The sequence below is a fragment of the Mollisia scopiformis genome (genome assembly GCF_001500285.1).
Source record: "Mollisia scopiformis unplaced genomic scaffold LY89scaffold_17, whole genome shotgun sequence".
NCBI classification, from domain to species: Eukaryota; Fungi; Ascomycota; class Leotiomycetes; order Helotiales; family Mollisiaceae; genus Mollisia; species Mollisia scopiformis.
Genome location: NW_017263597.1, coordinates 1,281,960 through 1,298,762, shown reverse-complemented (window position 1 = coordinate 1,298,762; position 16,803 = coordinate 1,281,960). Strand labels below are relative to the sequence as shown.

General features: G+C 50.6%; 6 protein-coding genes across 6 annotated transcripts; 2 read left to right on the top strand and 4 right to left on the bottom strand.

The window, feature by feature from the left end:
* Positions 1-439: 439 nt before the first annotated feature.
* Positions 440-885, bottom strand: LY89DRAFT_752763 (uncharacterized protein; the record flags this gene model as incomplete). Its single annotated transcript, XM_018221256.1, is given in 2 exon segments — positions 440-538; positions 557-885. The coding sequence occupies 2 exon segments, from the start codon at positions 752-754 to the stop codon at positions 440-442; spliced, it is 297 nt and encodes a 98-aa protein (XP_018068966.1). The 5' UTR covers positions 755-885.
* A 16-nt stretch (positions 886-901) lies between these two features.
* On the top strand, positions 902-1,701 carry LY89DRAFT_687047 (uncharacterized protein). The gene has a single exon (XM_018215412.1). The coding sequence runs from the start codon at positions 1,115-1,117 to the stop codon at positions 1,268-1,270; it is 156 nt and encodes a 51-aa protein (XP_018068965.1). The 5' UTR covers positions 902-1,114; the 3' UTR covers positions 1,271-1,701.
* Positions 1,702-1,936: 235 nt separating this feature from the next.
* Positions 1,937-3,651, bottom strand: LY89DRAFT_720881 (uncharacterized protein). The gene is made up of 3 exons (XM_018218597.1): positions 3,429-3,651; positions 2,709-3,276; positions 1,937-2,516 (listed from the first exon to the last, which is right to left on the bottom strand). The coding sequence occupies exons 1-3, from the start codon at positions 3,532-3,534 to the stop codon at positions 1,943-1,945; spliced, it is 1,248 nt and encodes a 415-aa protein (XP_018068964.1). The 5' UTR covers positions 3,535-3,651; the 3' UTR covers positions 1,937-1,942.
* Positions 3,652-7,233: 3,582 nt separating this feature from the next.
* On the bottom strand, positions 7,234-7,986 carry LY89DRAFT_752742 (uncharacterized protein; the record flags this gene model as incomplete). Its single annotated transcript, XM_018221255.1, has 1 exon — positions 7,234-7,986. Exon 1 carries the CDS (start codon positions 7,969-7,971, stop codon positions 7,234-7,236), a length of 738 nt encoding a protein of 245 aa, XP_018068963.1. The 5' UTR covers positions 7,972-7,986.
* A 3,680-nt stretch (positions 7,987-11,666) lies between these two features.
* On the bottom strand, positions 11,667-13,350 carry LY89DRAFT_621185 (uncharacterized protein). The gene is made up of 2 exons (XM_018210939.1): positions 12,361-13,350; positions 11,667-12,311 (listed from the first exon to the last, which is right to left on the bottom strand). Exons 1-2 carry the CDS (start codon positions 13,309-13,311, stop codon positions 11,751-11,753), a joined length of 1,512 nt encoding a protein of 503 aa, XP_018068962.1. The 5' UTR covers positions 13,312-13,350; the 3' UTR covers positions 11,667-11,750.
* A 926-nt stretch (positions 13,351-14,276) lies between these two features.
* LY89DRAFT_589673 (MFS general substrate transporter) lies at positions 14,277-16,371 on the top strand (the record flags this gene model as incomplete). The annotated part of the gene is made up of 6 exons (XM_018209546.1): positions 14,277-14,471; positions 14,519-14,708; positions 14,756-14,800; positions 14,953-15,040; positions 15,084-15,942; positions 16,102-16,371. 6 exons carry the CDS (start codon positions 14,277-14,279, stop codon positions 16,369-16,371), a joined length of 1,647 nt encoding a protein of 548 aa, XP_018068961.1.
* Positions 16,372-16,803: the final 432 nt, after the last annotated feature.

Here is a 16,803-nt window from a genome sequence, read left to right as displayed (position 1 = left end):
AGCTAGCGCTTAGTGCAGACGTGGCCACGATGTACGGCTAGTCCGAGGAGGCAAGCCACATTCTTAGCAGCTCCTCCTTTTGCTTAGCTATGCCTGTATCAGCTGTGTATTAGGAGTAGCAGAGTAGCTCGGCTAGCGTAGTAGTATCGTCTTTTATCCGAATGTATAAGATGATCTTATTTCGAGCCCGATCCAAGAGCTAGCTATTCTCCCACGCGTCCCTTGCCCTCCGCGCGCCCTCTTCGAGCAGACTCCCTCGCCCAGTGGCCCGCTGTACCATATAGAACAGATTTCGCCAGTTTGTCGATGCTCGGATTACTTTAGGGCTCACTAAGTTGTTCTACTCTTCAAACGTAGCTTGTATTGTCGGAGGTAGAGTAGCTGTCAAGTAAACAAACTGCGTACGAACGTTGCGGATTAGGGCGAGGTCAACTATAGCCTAGCGATAGTCGGACGCTGTGATAGTTAAGTGAGCCTCGTCAAACACAATGCGGCCGAGGTCTTGCGTAGCTGCGAGCTTGTGGGCGTAGGTCCGAAACTATTCCGTACATACTACTTCAACTATAATAAACACCAAGGGCACATCTCGCTGCTCGCTAGGCGACCACACCAAGTGATCGATCCCTAACTCTCGGACTCGGTGGAGGAGGTCCCCTCGCAGAGACACGAGTAGCAAGACTAAGATCGTCACCCCAGCATTAGGGAGGATACAGGGTAGTATAAACAGCAGGCTCTTCCCTTCGCTAGTAGCCATGATGACTACTACCTGCTTAGTCTATGATATAATAGTAGTCATAGCCCGCTCCTAGGCTACTAACTTCCACTTCAGCGTGTTATCTAGGTATAGCTTTCTTACACTCTTTAGTAGAGCCGCAGCTAACCACTTCTTCTGTGGCCGGTAGATCCCTATAGCGATCTTCTTAAGCATTTGCGGACCGCTAATGTCTTTACCATCCCGCTTCCTCTTCCCAGCAGGTCCAAGCAGCTAGTTAAGCCCCCACAAGTCCTTCCACAGAGTTGAAGCACACAGATTCCGGCGGATAAGGCTATCCTATACATTCCCAAAGTTAGCATTATATTGGTTTGCATATGCCCGGTTAATAGTCCGCGTACTATGGTTCCACTACTTGGTTATAACCCGAATGTTAGCCTCAATCTCTTCGGCATCCTTGTCGTTAGCCCCATCGTCAACCTCAAAGCACCTAACGTTAGCTGCAAACTTAGTTTTAACGATATTGACTATCATCTGCCGCTAGTTGGCTATGTGTAGCTTAGGGATGCTGGCCCGACTACACGCCTGCTCCATGCACCGCGTGAGCCGGTTGTTAGCCCAGACCTTCCCGTCTTGCCACCACAAGTACGGAGAGATAATAGCATGCGGGGCAGACTAGCGGAGGAAGACTTGGCGGAGCGGGATAACAACTACCAAGTAGTCGAGCAAGAGGTCTCCAACGGGTGTAGGCAAGAACCGGATATTATCCTTAAACTTGCCCGTCTGCTGCTAACCTTTGTGGTATGTAGTGTGCAGCATAACTAGCCCGTGCTTAAGGTAGACGTTTCGCCGCCGCTAGGTGTTACGCCAAGTGACGGAGAATAGTTCACTCTCGCATAGAGGCTAGCCAGAACCCATATGGATCAAGACTAAGAGCCTTTTTAGGAACTTGTTAGCCACGGCCTCATACCGTTCAATCGCCTTCCCCCGCCAGACCTTGGCGCTATCTGCGGTGGCATCCAGGAACGAGTCCCGCAACGGCTTCGAGTCTTGGATAACGGTTAGCAAAGACCTCACTAGCGGCTTTACTAGCTCAACGTTCTCCCGGTACTGGCTAAAGAACCAGCCAAAGGCATCGGCGTCTAAGTTGTCCTTTAAAGCCCAAGCACGCATCCGCGGGAGGTTCTGGGCCCCGAACATTAGCTCGTCGTAGAGTAGGTGCTAGGCCTGCTAGAAGTCGGAGAGTAAGAGCCGCGGCACGTGATCTATATGCAAATCAACGTCTCGGTAGGTCAGGACCTTCTCGTCCACATCCCACTGTGCTTGGTGCGGCCCAACGACCTCCTTCGAGACAGTAAACAGCAGCAAGCGCCAGCCGAGGATCTCGCCTATGGGAGTCTTGGTGTCTTGCTTTAAGAACTTCCCGCAATACTGCTTAATGCGCTCGAGTGTATCACCTAGCTCCGCCTTCTCCAGATAGGCGCTAGTGTGGAAGATAATAAGCTGCGCAACCCAGATCACGCCAGACAAGTAGCTATTATAGTTGCCCAGCTCCTTCCAAGTCTTAGTGTGTGGCTTAACGCTGAGCATAGCGCAGAAGCTAAGCAATGGGGAGTTGTACCGATTGCCTCCAAATTCGTGGCAGACTAGCGCCATTGAGAGGTCCGATATGGCGTTTCTTAGCGCAGGCCGGTCTTGCTTTACAGCGCTTTGGGAGGCCGCTTCCCACGCATTTTCCTGGCTATCCGTGAGCTGGATGCAGCTCTCCGGGGTCCGCTGGTCGTCGTCGGCCGTGGTAAAGTGGCTGCCGCGGTAGGCCACCCGGTAGCAGTAAGTCAAGAACTGCTTCTAGTAGCCGAAGTTGGTCTTGAGCGTATTGAGCTCCTTCTTCGGGTCGAACGCGCGCGTCTTCTGCCCTGGGCCAGCGGCAGTATGGAAGCGGCTCAACGCTAGCTGCCGTGGCCAAGTTAGCATGCAGTCTGGGCCGTCGAAGCACCAGCTGTGCGCCTCTGTAAAGATCTCGTCCATGACCTCTAGCATTAAGAACAGCTCGGGCTCGCTCTCGGCATTCTTTGGCACCGCAAAAGAGGTGTGCATCTCGTCCTTCTTCAAGCCCCGCGTGTGCTCCTCGATGCCCGTCCGTCGAAGCCACGGCACCACAGCAGATTTATGGCTACCGAAGCCATGAACGGTGTTGGCTTCTGCTTTGGCATCCTCACCTGCAATAGCTGCGTCCTCGTCAAGCTGCGTAAAGAAGTCTGCCTCCCTCGAATCCAAGCTAGCTATAAAAGAGCATTCGGAGCTCCCTCTAGCAGCTACTTCTCCCTCCTCTACCACAAAATACCGAACCCAGCGGTTCTCGGCAAAGAAAGTCTGAAGCTTGCACCCCCGCCACAGAGGGCTCTTCTCATGCAACGCTAGCTTTTGCTGGTGGGCTTTCGACACGTGCCGTTGCATCGACTTGCAATCCCTTGTGAGGTGGGCTGAGCAGGTCAGGCACTGGAAGCCGTCGAGGAGCCTTAGCCCCGGGATGGCCTTCGCTGGCAGCCGCGCTGGCTCTGCCTCTGCCGCTCGTAGGTCGTAGCTGCTAAACAGCTCCACGAGAGCCTTCAATGACGCCCCTTTCAAGCAGTGCGGGTGCTGCCTCAGGTGTCGAACCCAGACGTCACGTCCAGGCCGGAGGCAGTAGCCGCAAGACGTACAGAGCAGCACCTACCACTCCGACAAGTAAATAAAAGGGTCACCCATGGCCCCCGATGGTCAGATCTCCCCCCTCTGCTCGCTGGTAGCCGTAGAGGGGACTCCCCCAGCGCCAGGACCATTCTGGATTTATGGTGCAGGATTTATGGTGAACTGGTCTGTGCCCTCCCCCTGATCCAGGGTCATTTCGCCTACGGATTCTGGATTTACGCCGCAAATCCGCCCATTTCTAGAGGTAGGTGGTAGTACTCCAAGAAGCCTTGAGTACACACAGCTTCGGCTGACACGATGACTAGGGAAGCTGATTGCTTGCACTCAATAGACCAGACCAAGGGCCGGATGCCCACTTCATGAAACCGCCTGAGCATATCACCCCGCAGAGCCACCATAGGCAGAACTAGGACCGTGGTCCCCGCATCTGCAGCGATAGCACTAGTCATAATAGGCAGCGTCTTACCAGAGCCGGTTCCTATTACTAGAACCACTTGCTCGGCTAGCTAAGGCCCTATGATGGCAAGCACGCCATTCCGCTGGCCGAGGACCCGGAATTGCAGGTCGGGCTTATTATACAGCTTCCGTACTACGGCCAGCAGGTTAGTCTCAGAGTAAGCACCCTTCTAGCGATGCTAACCACGCTTGGAAGCATCCAGCATTCGTAGTAAGAGCGTCTCCGAAGCCCCTCGAGGCCGCTTTCCCTAGAGGAGATGATCAAACCGGAAGAACGTCCGCCAGCTCTCAGACGCTCGGTAACTGCGGTGTAGCAGGGCACTTATAGTCAGTGTGGTCGTGCTAGCATAGGCATAATTAAACGTATAGTAGCTGTAGTTGCTGAGCTTAGCCAAGGCCACAAGATCCAGCTCGTCCTCGATCTCCTCTCCCATACCATCTTCAAGCTCGAAATCGGCCCGCTCTTTAGCTAAGAACTTCTCCTTCGTGATCGATGCTGCCATCTGCCGCTAGTTGGAGCTATAGAGTACTAGCACCTAGGCACAAGTGTAAGCCTTACATAAGCAAGCTAACAAAGCCTCGTCCGTCCAAACGCTCCCATCAAGCTTGGCTCAGAGGTAGGGAGAGAGTAGGGCACCGGGCTTCTGTTGGCGGAGGAAGAGCTGTCGTAGAGGCAAAACGTAGGCGATGTATATAAGGAGCAGATCGCTAATAGCCTTAGGTAAGAAGCGAATATTATCCTTATAAGCGCCTAACTATTGCTAGCTCTTATAGTATTGCGTATAGATCATAACTAGCTTCTCCCAAATGAACAAGTGGCGCTAGCGAGTTGTATTGCGCCATGTGACTAACAGCAGCTCTAGGGCCCGCAGCGGGGGGCTAGGTGCAATGTAGCAGAGGACTAATAGCCGCTTAAGGAAGTCCTAAGCGTGTGCCTCGTAGATGGCTATAGCTGTAGGGTTGAGAGCTTTGCATCTACCGTCCCCATTAGCTAAGAACATAGTCCGAAGCTCAGTGCTGCCTTAGATCCGCTGGAGCAGAGCTTGCTCAGCACCCTCTAAGAACTCGGCATTATGGGCATGCGAGAGCCAAGAGCCGCCAAAATCGTCCAGGTCTAAGTCGTCCTTCAGCCTCCACGATTCCATAGGCGTCAAGTCTCGGGCACCAAACATTAGCTCATCGTGGAGCAGAGAGTAGGCTTGCTGGTACTCAGACAGAACCAGCTGCGAGATCTAGGCCATCTGTAGCTCTACTCCTCGATATCCGACTATCTGACCGTCTAAGGACCACCGGGCCTAGTGCTTAGCAATAGCAGCTTTGCCCACCTTGAAGAGGTAGAGCCGCCACTGCAAGATGTGGCCAAAGGGCGTCTCGGCTAGCTACTAGAAGAACTTCTTGCAGATCTTGGCTAAGAAAATAGGAATCTAGTCCTCATCTTCTTGCTCTTGAAAGCAGGTATAGTCGAAGAGCACCATCTGAGCCGTCCAGGTCAAGGCAGACAAGTGGCTATTGTAGTTGCCCGGCTCCATCCACTAGCCCTGGCCTACCCCACTACCCCGCACTTTGCGACTAAGCATGGCACAGAAGCTGAGCACTGGGGACTTGAAGGGCACGCTCCCAACCGTCTGACAGATCAGGGCGAGGTAGAGCCGTCGAATGGCATGCTTGAGCGCCAGCGTAGCCTCTTCCTCATCCTCAAGAGCTAGGGCTTCTATGATCTCGTCCATGGCCTGGACCTGCTGAGCAGTAGGCTGGATGGCGTCTTGGGGCAGCTTCTGGTCTGGCTGAGTCCGCGTAAAGTGGCCCTCCTCACAGTACACGACCCGGTAGTAGTACGCCAGCAGCTGCTTCGTAGTGGTGAAGTACTTAGTTAGCGTCGACGCGTTCTTGTAGTACCGGAACCCGTCTGCCCTTCCTGATGCCCCGGCGTAGAATTCGTTCAGGATATTGGCCCGCTGCTGTGTTATTTTCCGGTCTGGCGAGGTGTCGCTGTAGAGCTGGTACGCGTCTCTTAAAACAGCCTCAGCTGCAACTAGAATTCGGACGAGATTAGGATCCTCAGCATCCTCGGCACCGGCATCTAGCACCTTCTTTGGCGGCAGGGCGTACGAGCTCTTGATCTCGTCGTCCTTTAGCCTAGCTAGGTGAGATAGGAAGTCCGTCCGCTCGAGCTACGGAACCCTCTCTGATCGAGAATCCCCGAAGTTATGGACAGTGCTAGCTTGCTCCTCCAAATTACGTGCTACATCTTTATAGTTCCTTTCCAGCTTCTTAAACAGCTCTTGTTCGGGTTGTGTTAGCGGAAGGGAGGAGCCCTAGCGTATAACGCTAGCTTGAGGATTCTCTACGACTACAAAGTAATCGATCCGCCCAAATGCGGTAAAGTATGTCTAAAGCTTAACTATCCTCCATTGTACAAACGAATTATAAACAGTAGCCCTGATTTGATGTACAAAAGACGTATGTTTTCTGATTTTACGGGCATAGCGGGTCCCGTACCGACATTCTGGCTGCAGGCAATAAAACCCATCGTATACTGCGAGATGATCGATCACTTGGCATTTATCCTCGGCTTGAGGCTTACACTATTTCAGCTCCTCGAGGGTTCTAAGGCTGTAAGTACTAAACAATTCAAGCGTCGTCTTTAGCTCCGCGCCTAACAGTCGGTGTGGTTCTGCTCGTAAGTGATATTCTTGACTTCGACTGCCTGGAACAATACAAGAGTGACAAATACGACATACAACCACTTGGTGAACTGAGTTGTAAGAAAAGACGCTCATATTTAAAGGTTCGGGGGAGGTGTGAAGAACTTAGGGAGGGCTAGGGTAAGTAAACCCTCACCCGAAGAACTCTGAATCAAAAGCTGCTTAATCAGCAACACACGGGCCAACCATCCACCCCGCCACCTGAACTCTGAATCAAAGACCCGCCCCGCATAGGGGGTAGGTATACGGCTTGACGCTGAGCATGGCACAGAAGCTAAGTAGTGGGGAGCTGTACCGATTGCCTCCAAATTCGTGGCAGATCAGCGCTATTGAGAGGACGGACATAGCATCTCTTAGCGCAGGCCGGTCCTACTCGACAGCACTTTGGAAGGCCGCTTCCCACGCCTTCTCCTGGGCATCCGTGAGCTGGATGCAGCTCTCAGGGGTCCGCTGGTCGTCGTCTGCCGTGGTGAAGTGGCCGCCGCAATACGCCACCCGGTAGCAGTAAGTCAAAAACTGCTTCTAGTAGCCGAAGTTGGTCTTGCGCGTATTAGGCTCCTTCTTGGGGTCGAACGCGCGTAGTTTCTGCCCTGGGGCAGCAGCAGTGTGGAAGCGGCTTAGCGCTAGCTGCCGTGGCTAGGTTAGCATGCAGTCGGGACCGTCGAAGCACTAGCTGTGTGCCTCTGTAAAGATCTCGTCCATGACCTCTAGCATCAAGAACAGCTCGGGCTCGTCGTCGGCATTCCTCGGCGCCAGAAAGGAGGCGTGCATCTCGTCCTTCTTTAAGCCCCATGTGTGCTCCTCGATGCCGGTCCGTCTTAGCCACGGCACTACTGCAGATCTGTGACTATCAAAGCCGTGAACAATGTTAGCTTCTGCTTTAGCATCCTCCTCTGCAGTAACTGCGTCTTCATCTAGCTGCCTGAAGAAGTCTGCCTCCCCCGAGTCCAAGCTCTTTGTGCTAGCGTCTATAGCTCCTGTAGCCCCACTAACAACAAAATACCGAACCCAGCGATTCTCGGCAAAGAAGGTCTGGAGCTTGTACTCCCGCCATAAAGGGCTCTTCTCGTGCAACGCTGGCTTCTGCTGGTGGGCCTTCGACACGTGACGCTGCATGGCCTTGTAGTCCCTGGTGAGGTAAGCCGAGCAGGTAAGGCACTGGAAGCCGTTAAGGAGCCGTAGTCCCGAGATGACCTCTGTCGGCAGCTGCCCTGGCTCGGCCTCTGCGGCTCGCAGGACATAGCTGGCAAATAGCTCAACGAGAGCCTTTAAGGACGCTCCTCGCAGGAGATGAGGTGCCTGCCTCAGGTGTCGAACCCAGACGTCACGTCCCGGCCGGAGGCAGTAGCCACAGGACGTACAGAGCAGCACCTGCCACTCCGCCAAGTAAACAAAAGGGTCACCCATGGCCCCCGATGATCAGGTCTCCCCGCTGCTCGCTGGCAGCCGTAAAGGGGACTCCCCCAGCGCCCGGGGCATTCTGGATTTATGGTGCAGGATTTATGGTGGACTGGTCCGTGCTTGCCCCCCTGATCCAGGGTCATTTCGCCTAGGAGATTTGGATTTACGCCGCACATCCGCCGAATGCTAGGGGTAGCGTACAAGTGCAAAGTCCTGCCTTTCGGACTTACTAATGGGCCTGCTACGTATCAACGATATATGAACGATATATTGTTTGATTACTTAGACGATTTTTGTACTGCTTACCTCGATGATATCCTTATTTACTCCGATAATCCCCTCGAGCACGAAGAGCACGTGAGAAAAGTGCTGCAACGACTTCAAGACGCCGGCTTGCAAGCTGACCTCAAGAAGTGCGAATTCAACGTGACTCGTACGAAGTATTTGGGTTTCATTATTAGTACAGAAGGCATATCTGTAGACCCAGAGAAGACGAGAGTGATAGAGGAATGGAAGCGCCCTAGTACGGTTAAAGGCGTACAGTCATTCTTAGGCTTCTGCAACTTCTACCGCCGATTTATTAGGGAATATGGAAGGATTGCAGCTCCCTTGACTCAGCTTACGAACGCGAACGTCCCCTTCCACTTTAATAGCGATTGCGAGACTGCTTTTGAGAAGCTTAAGCTACAGCTTATTACAGCACCAATTCTACAACACTACGACCCCGCGCTCGAGTGTATGATAGAAACGGACGCCTCCGATGGTGTAGTTGCAGGAATCCTCAACCAGAAGCATGGAGAGCAGTGGCTACCTGTGGCCTATTTCTCTAAGACTATGGCCCCTGCTGAGTTGAATTACGAGATCCATGACAAGGAGATGCTGGCTATTGTGAAGACTATGAAGGAATGGAGAGCTGAACTAGCCTCTACCTCTGCACCTGTCAAGGTTTATACCGATCACAAAGCCTTGGAGTACTTTATGTCATCCAAGAAGCTGACAGCCAGGCAGGCCCGTTGGGCAGAGCTGCTAGCAGACTTCCATTTCATTATCTTGTACCGCTCTGGTAAAGACAACCTTAAAGCTAACGCTTTAACCCGCCGAAGTGATGAGACAAGCTCGCAAGACGCTATTAAGGAAGCCTCTCGTACCCAAACACTCCTTACAGCTAACAAGCTAGATCCTCAGATCTATAGCGAGTTACGGATATCCTCCTTGGCCTTAGCCCCTGTGGATAGAGCTACTGTAGAGCACTCTTTCGACTTGATCGACCGCATCTTGCAAGCCAACCGGGAAGCAGGAACGCTAGCTGCCCTCAGGCTACAAGCTAAACGTCCGGATGATAAGGACTTTTTGCTAAAGCATGGATTGCTCTTGTACCAAGATAGGCTAGTTGTACCTGATCAAGACTATCTACGAGTGCACCTGATTCGAGAAGCTCACAACTAGATGCTTACAGCCCACCCTAGAAGAGACAAGACGTACTAGATCCTCCGTCAAAGGTATTACTAGCCTCACATGCTCCGTAATGTGGCTCAATACGTACGGAACTGCCATGCTTATGCTAGAGCCTCCTCCCCTCGGAACAAGACTCCTGGCTTACTGCAACCTCTGCCGATTCCGGAACGCCCCTAGCAACAACTCTCGATGGACTTCTGCTCTTTCCCTCCTGACAAGCACGGCTATGACAGTGTCTGCGTAATCATCGACCGTCTCAGCAAGCAAGCTGTCTCCATACCCTGCCACAAGACAATTAATGCAGAGCAACTAGCCCGCTTATTTCTCACGAATATCTTCCGATACTACGGACGCCCTCTGGAGATCGTTAGCGATCGTGGTCCTCAATTTATCTCTAAGTTCTGGCAAGAGCTTTGCCGCATCATAGGCACTAAGATCACACTTTCAACTGGTTACCACCCACAAACAGACGGCCAAACAGAGAATTATAACCAAGTTCTTTAGGCTAGATTAACACCATTTGTGTCGTACTACCAAGACAATTGGTCAGACATGCTACCAATAATGGATTATGCCCAGCTGTGCCTCCCTCAAGCTAGCATAGGCATGTCTCCACACGAAGTGTTATATGGTACAGCACTAGTATTACACTTCGACTGGAACCACCATCTGGATAGAGATAAGACAGCTAGTACACGGCTAAGCCGGGAGAAGGCAGAACGGCTAGCACGCCGAATGGATAAAGCAATTGGGATTGTAAGGCAGAACTTGGAGCAGGCTCAAACCCGCATGAAGCGTTCACAAGACGCCGGCCGAAGAGAAGTTGACTGGAAAGTAGGTGACAAAGCCTACGTTACTATCACTCAGTACAACACTTAGCGGCCTAGCCACAAGCTCGACAATTCCCGAGCCGGCCCTTTCGAGATCTTAGAGAAGAAAGGCCACTCGTACAAGCTTGACTTACCCGCTTCCATAAAGGTTCACCCTGTGTTCTCCGCAGACAAGCTAAGAAAAGACCCCGCTGACCCGCTGCCCGGTCAAGAGGAAGATCCTCCGCCAGAGGTCAATATAACTGGCGATATCGAGTGGGAAGTAGACGAGGTGCTAGCTTCTCAGATACTACAAAAGAAGCTGTAGTACCGAGTGAAATGGCTTAATATGGACGAAGACCTAGACTGGTACCCGGCGTCCGACCTTAAATACGCTCCTGACAAGCTTATAGCGTATCACATGACTAACCCAAGCAAGCCTGGCCCCCCAAAGGCTCTTCCAGCTTGGAAAAAACAATACGACGATGGATTAGATGACTACAATCATCTAGATAACGATAAGGAGATGGATCAAACGACGAGGACGTCGTTCTTCGGAAGGGGGGGGTAATATCACAGTTCTGGAGTCACGTGGCTAGAATATGCACGTGACCTGTGACCTCTATATGTATCTCGCGTTCCCCTCTCCCCTCTTTCTCCTTTACCTTTAGATTCTAAGAGATAGCCTAATCGATTCCTCGTCTACGTACTTGAGTCCAACCGTGCTGTCATAAGTATCGTAAAATAATTTAAAATAAATACGTTAATTTTAAATAATTTTTTATACAGTGCTAAAAAAGCTTTATTATAACGTGATAAAAAAAGTCGCGCACGGGCCGCCGCCCACCCAAAAAACGCTTTATTACGCCGTAATAGAGCGCGCAATACTGCTAGGGCGATTAACCCGGGGCGCTTTTTGCGCGTAGAATGCGGGTGGCCTCCTTACGATTAATGGATTTTGCTATTACGACGTAATGGCGATGGCCGCGCACGGGCCGCCGCCCGCCAAAAAAAACGCCATTACGCCGTAATAGCGGCGGCAATATAGTTATGGATTAAGCAGGGCTTTATTTCGAAGAGTTATTCGTTTGTATAAACAGGAGTGGAGATCTGGTCGAAGGCTCGAAGCTGGATAAGTTTCAACATGATACTGAGATAATGAGACTTAAGTTAATATTGAATTAGGATGACGTTACTTGTGGTGCAACAGGAATGTGTTACTGGTGGATTTTGAGCGCTCAGAGGTTTTGAAGCAGGTGTCAGTTTTTTACGCTCAAAATTGTGGTTTCTTTCGGAACCAGGAGATACTAAAGTTCTCGAGTGGAAGGTAGTCTCTGGGCTACTGAAATGAGCACCGTTCGACTCTGCGCTTTCGGCACGCTGGCTACCGTAAATCGACGTCGGTTTCGTAGTCGTCTCCCAGAAAAATTGTGCCATCTAGGTAGCATATAAATTTTATTCAGATAATGTGTAACTCTATTAATACTTGAAAATGCAGTGTGACAGCCCTTAAATCCTCGATCACGCATTCGACTTTGATCCCACCAACTCGAAAGACGGGCCGAAATTGCATGCTACACTTGCTCGCCGATTGTCCCTCGCCATCTTAGTCTCCTGTTTCTCTATCTCCTCGCCCATTTTTTCTCTCTCCTTCGCTTCAGATATCACCTCTTGACTTCCCTCCATCGCTTCTCGAATCTCCTGATCATGCTTCCTCTCAAATTCCATTGCAGCATTCAATCGTTCCTGGAAAGCATTCTGTGCTGCAGTCTCAGCAATGACAGCATAATGACAGCGACGGTAAACTCCAACTGCACTCAAGAACCATCCTAGAACTTCTAAACTGAACATGATTGGAAGCGCGTATGACAAATGGGGATTGCATCCTCCTGACCAGATATCAATGAGAGTCAAGTAGACTTCATGCGCAGGCATCGCAAAGGCCCATCTGTAGAAACCTGGCGATAGCTCAAATGGGAGAAGGATCGATGCAACGTTGAAGACAACCCAGGTTATCAGCGCCATTGGAAGAAATTGAACGGGCAACCAAACAGAGAAGACGTCGAGCCAGAGAAAATTCACCTTGAAACGCAGATTAGTACAATATCCTCAGTCGGGAATGGAAACTTACATGAGCGAAAAGCCAGAGAATCGCCCAACTCAAGGCGAATTGATTCCCATTCACATTCCATCCAGCTCGAAAAGCCCAAATTGCACCAGTCACACATAGTGATCCACAGAAAGTGTATGCCAGTGAAACTAGGCCACGGTACAGGATGATGCGATGAGGAAGGAAACGAACATAGAATTTGAATTGGGCGTACAGGCCGTTGATCACTCCGAGGTAGAAGAACTCTTGGATCAAGATGAGGATGATGACCAGTGTGTTGTAAATCAATCTTGAGCCTTGTGTCGTGGGCTGGAGATTGACGCTAGACAATTGCCACGGGTTTGCAAAGACAGTGATGGAAGTGGGATCGCTGGTGTTCAGCATTTGGAGAGCTCCAGTCCCATTGATCGCTGAGTAGGCAACACGAGCAGCTGAAGAGAGGGTTTCGATGTTGGCTGAGAGTGAGCTATCGGCGACTGTTGGATACCGCGCTTCATTCCAAATGTATGTCAACGCATCTGAGCGGTTGTAAGTTGCGGCCGACGAGCTCCCATCAAGAGCATTCTCCAATCTTTGGCTAGCACCTGGGGCGACATAAAGGGCAGCCCAGAAGTCCGTCTTGCACACAGCTTTCGTCAATTGATCGGGTGATGGATATTGCGCGGCTGGTCGTTCTTGAAGAGATGGAAAGGTATCGGCCTGTAACTCTGCATATGCATTCCGAATCGATCTACCTATGACTCCATTGTCGTAATCAACAAAGACAATGTTGAGATTGTGTGTATGTGGACCTTGCTGAAATATTGCACCGAAGATGTAACAGAAGAGTCCTAGGAAGAGGACTTGTAGCATCAAGAAGTTGAGGCCCGCCGCTTTAAAATAAGCTTTTCGGGAAATCCGGGTCGCGGAATCGTGACCTTTGGTTCGACCGGAGCGATCTCGTGCTTTTGGATAACCTTGGAGGAGCGCCATGTTGTCGATCTTATTTAAAATAGGTGAATTCAAGTGAAGTGATCCAATGGTTCTGAAAGGAAAACCATCCAAGATATACTGGAACTTTTCACCAAATCTACTTCACGTGAGAGTGCCAAGCCCTGCAGATGGCTTATTAAGCTCCGTTCCAGTTGCTGGTGTGGGGTGCTGCTCCGACGTCAGAGGCTTCCTCCGACATACAATTACTATGCCGTTTGATGTGCCCAAATCTTATTAATCTGGCCGGCATCTTTGACGGCAACTCGGAGTTTGCACCTGTACCTGCATCTCCTGTTCACTTTTGACTTCTCCAACCAATCTCAAGGCAGGCAAAAAGTTTTCCGAGGTGGTTGATACGTAAGCATCTCGAGGTCGGTGATCGAGATCCCTGAACGCTGTGGGTGTTTGCTCTCGAGAACCCTCGTTCAGCTATGTTCTCCATGCAAGTGCATCTCGTCGCAGTCCCAGTCTCGGTATCGTCGCCGCACTCGCCGTTGACGTTCAAATGCCGAAGTTGCTGCATTTCCGTGAAGTCCGCTTATGCAGCAAAAACTTGAAACATCATGAGAATGAATGTCTGGTCACGATGACTGGGTCTACAAGCGAGAAACTCCCATTCGTTCACATCAAGCAAACTTCCATGCTATCAACATAGTTCATTCTCTGGTCCAATGTCTGGCACTACCTTTGAAGATCGACAAGATCTAATCAATCACACGTGGGCAGAGACATTCCGATACATATCAGAGATAGCAAAACCCCATCAACTTCATCTTGTTGACACTGAATTGGTCTTTTCTCTGCAGGAGGTGCGGGGTAGCAATTGTTGGTACTGGAGTATTCGTCATCATGGTACTCTTATCGGGCCAAGAGGGGGTATATGCCCTGGATTTGAATATGTTCTTATGCCCACTCGATTGCTTCAAGTTGGTGGTGACCTCTTTTTCAGGTCAGAATTGCTCAAAATGTCTTCAGATCCCCAAGCGGCAGCATCGGACTCTATTGCACATCAGCAGGAGCCCTTGATTGTTAACGGCGACGTTGAAGCTCAAGCAAGAACGAAGGATAAGGTCTCATACAGGGCTCTACCCAATAAGAAGCAGCTTGCTATCCTTTGTATTGCCCGATTGGCAGATCCTCTAGCCGCATCGTCTATCCAGGTAAAGTCTTGCCGAACCAGACATCGAGCCATGGCTGACTTTTCTAGACGTACATGTTCTATCAGCTCCGGTATTTCAACCCGTCTGCCTCTGAATCTTTGATCTCTACTCAAGCAGGTATTCTTGTGGGATCAAAGACTGCTGCGCAGGTATGTACAGGGATGCTCTGGGGTCGACTTGCGGACTCTGAATGGGGTGGAAGAAAGAGCGTTTTGATGATTGGACTATTGAGTTCTGGTGTGCTGGATACCGAATCATCTTGTTATGTTGCTAATGTGTGATAGGTATTGCATGCATTGGCTATGGATTCTCGAAAACGTTCGTCTCTGGTATGTCTCAATTCCGTATAATGAACAGCTCTTCTGCGCCAAGCACTTCAGAGCTAGATTTAAGGTCGACAAACATAGTCTTCCAGCAGCTATCGAATATTCTCTTCTTCCAAACCTTAATGTATACCAGTTTCAGCGTTGACTCTAGGCAGCGGTGATATGGCAGGTCTTCGGGGGAGCTATGAGTAGCAATGTGGGGATCGTCAGATGTGTGGTAGCGGAGCTGAATCCCGAGAAACGGTTTGTACATCTCTATTCTCTGCGAATCTTGCTGAAACGACAGATTTCGCACACGAGCCCTCCTTCTCCTGCCGCTATTCGCAAACGCTGGCATGCTCCTTGGCCCTCTGATTGGAGGCCTCCTGAGTTCACAACATGGCGGAGGAACGTTCGAGGCTCATCCTTATGCACCTCCCAATATCTTCGCCGCAGCTGTGTATGCTATTGCAGCGATAGGGGTGCTCTTCGGCCTGCACGAGACTTTGGAAAGCCTCAAGCACACTGAGGGAAGTCTAGCTCAGCGGGTCTGGAACAAAATCACAAGTCGGGAGAAGCCAATGCACGATTACCAAGCGATCGACTCTGATGAACCAGACTCTCCTATCAAGATGTCCCAGCTACCTGAGCACATCGAATTCCAAACGCCGCCCAAGAAACCAGCGAAGCTGGCATTCAAACGAATTTGGACATGGAACGTCGTCTGCACAATGATTGCACACTTCATTATTGCTGGACATATTGCGACCTTTACGAATCTCTGGGCAATCTTCCTCAGTACACCAGTGGAAGCATCAGAGCACCAGCACCCGCCTTTCCTCTTCAGTGGTGGTCTGGGAATGCAACCACGTGATGTGGGATTCGCCATGAGCACACTTGGAGCAGTCGGGGTCGTGTTACAACTTGTTATCTATCCAAAACTGAATGATCGATTTGGAACTGTCAATATCTGGAGATCAGCGTTGTATGTGTTCCCAATGGCGTACGCTCTTGCTCCATTCCCAGCATTGGTGGGATCAGCAAATCTTGTGAGCGGGAAGACAGTTCTCGTTTGGCTCTCAGTTGGCTTCGTCCTCCTTCTTTTCATCATCGGACGCACAGGAGTAACTCCGGCCACAACGTTGCTCATCAACGATTGCACGCCTGTAAGTCTATTTCTATTATACGTTGGTTGCTGGGACTCTGAGTTGCGAGTTGTACTAAGACAGAAGTCAAATCGGCATCAACAGCTCAAGACTTACCAGCTTTGCTTCCAGAGCTTCTTCATAGTCCTCAGAGGTTGATTGTGCTAAGTTCTTGAATAGCATCCTTCCGTTAGAGGCACAATCCATACAGCTGGAACGGTAATCGGGAATTTGAGCAGATCAGTCTTCCCGGTAGTAGCATTTGCCATATTTGGAAAGGGTCTTGATATCGGTGTTGTAGGACTTGGGTTCTGGTGCCTTGCTTGTCTGGGTGTCTTGGCCTGTGTCGCTAGTAGGTGGGTGACTGAAGGAACGAACGGCAAAGAAATCGTCCTTGAGGGAGAAGAGCCAGCAAATCCGCCGCAGTCAACGAAGGCTTCCAGGAAGTGATGATATGGTCTTCAGGGGACGCGTGAGAGATTGGTTTGGAGGACGCGACTTGTGGTTAGGAAGTGGAGTGTCATCGGAATTGGGATGATTTGGAAGATAGGTACCAATATCGGTTATAGCTTTCCGCTTGCTCACTAAATAAACGACATGAGGAGAAGTTTGAGGTTTCGTTGACAACGGTAATCCTAACAATCCTCAATCTAGGAATAAATACTTTCCCCGAGCTCGAGTTCTTTCTTCTCGGCTCTTTCTTGACAATTTTGTCATTCACAATCTTCCTCATCACATGAGAGTATAGTTTTCTGTCCTCTAACCACCAGCGAGAATTATTGGGGTCTTCGTCAGACGGCCACTGCGAAAAAGGGCAGCTTGAAGCATGTTTGAGAACCACCCTACGGGTAATTTCGAGTCCGAATGTAAGGCTTTGCTAGT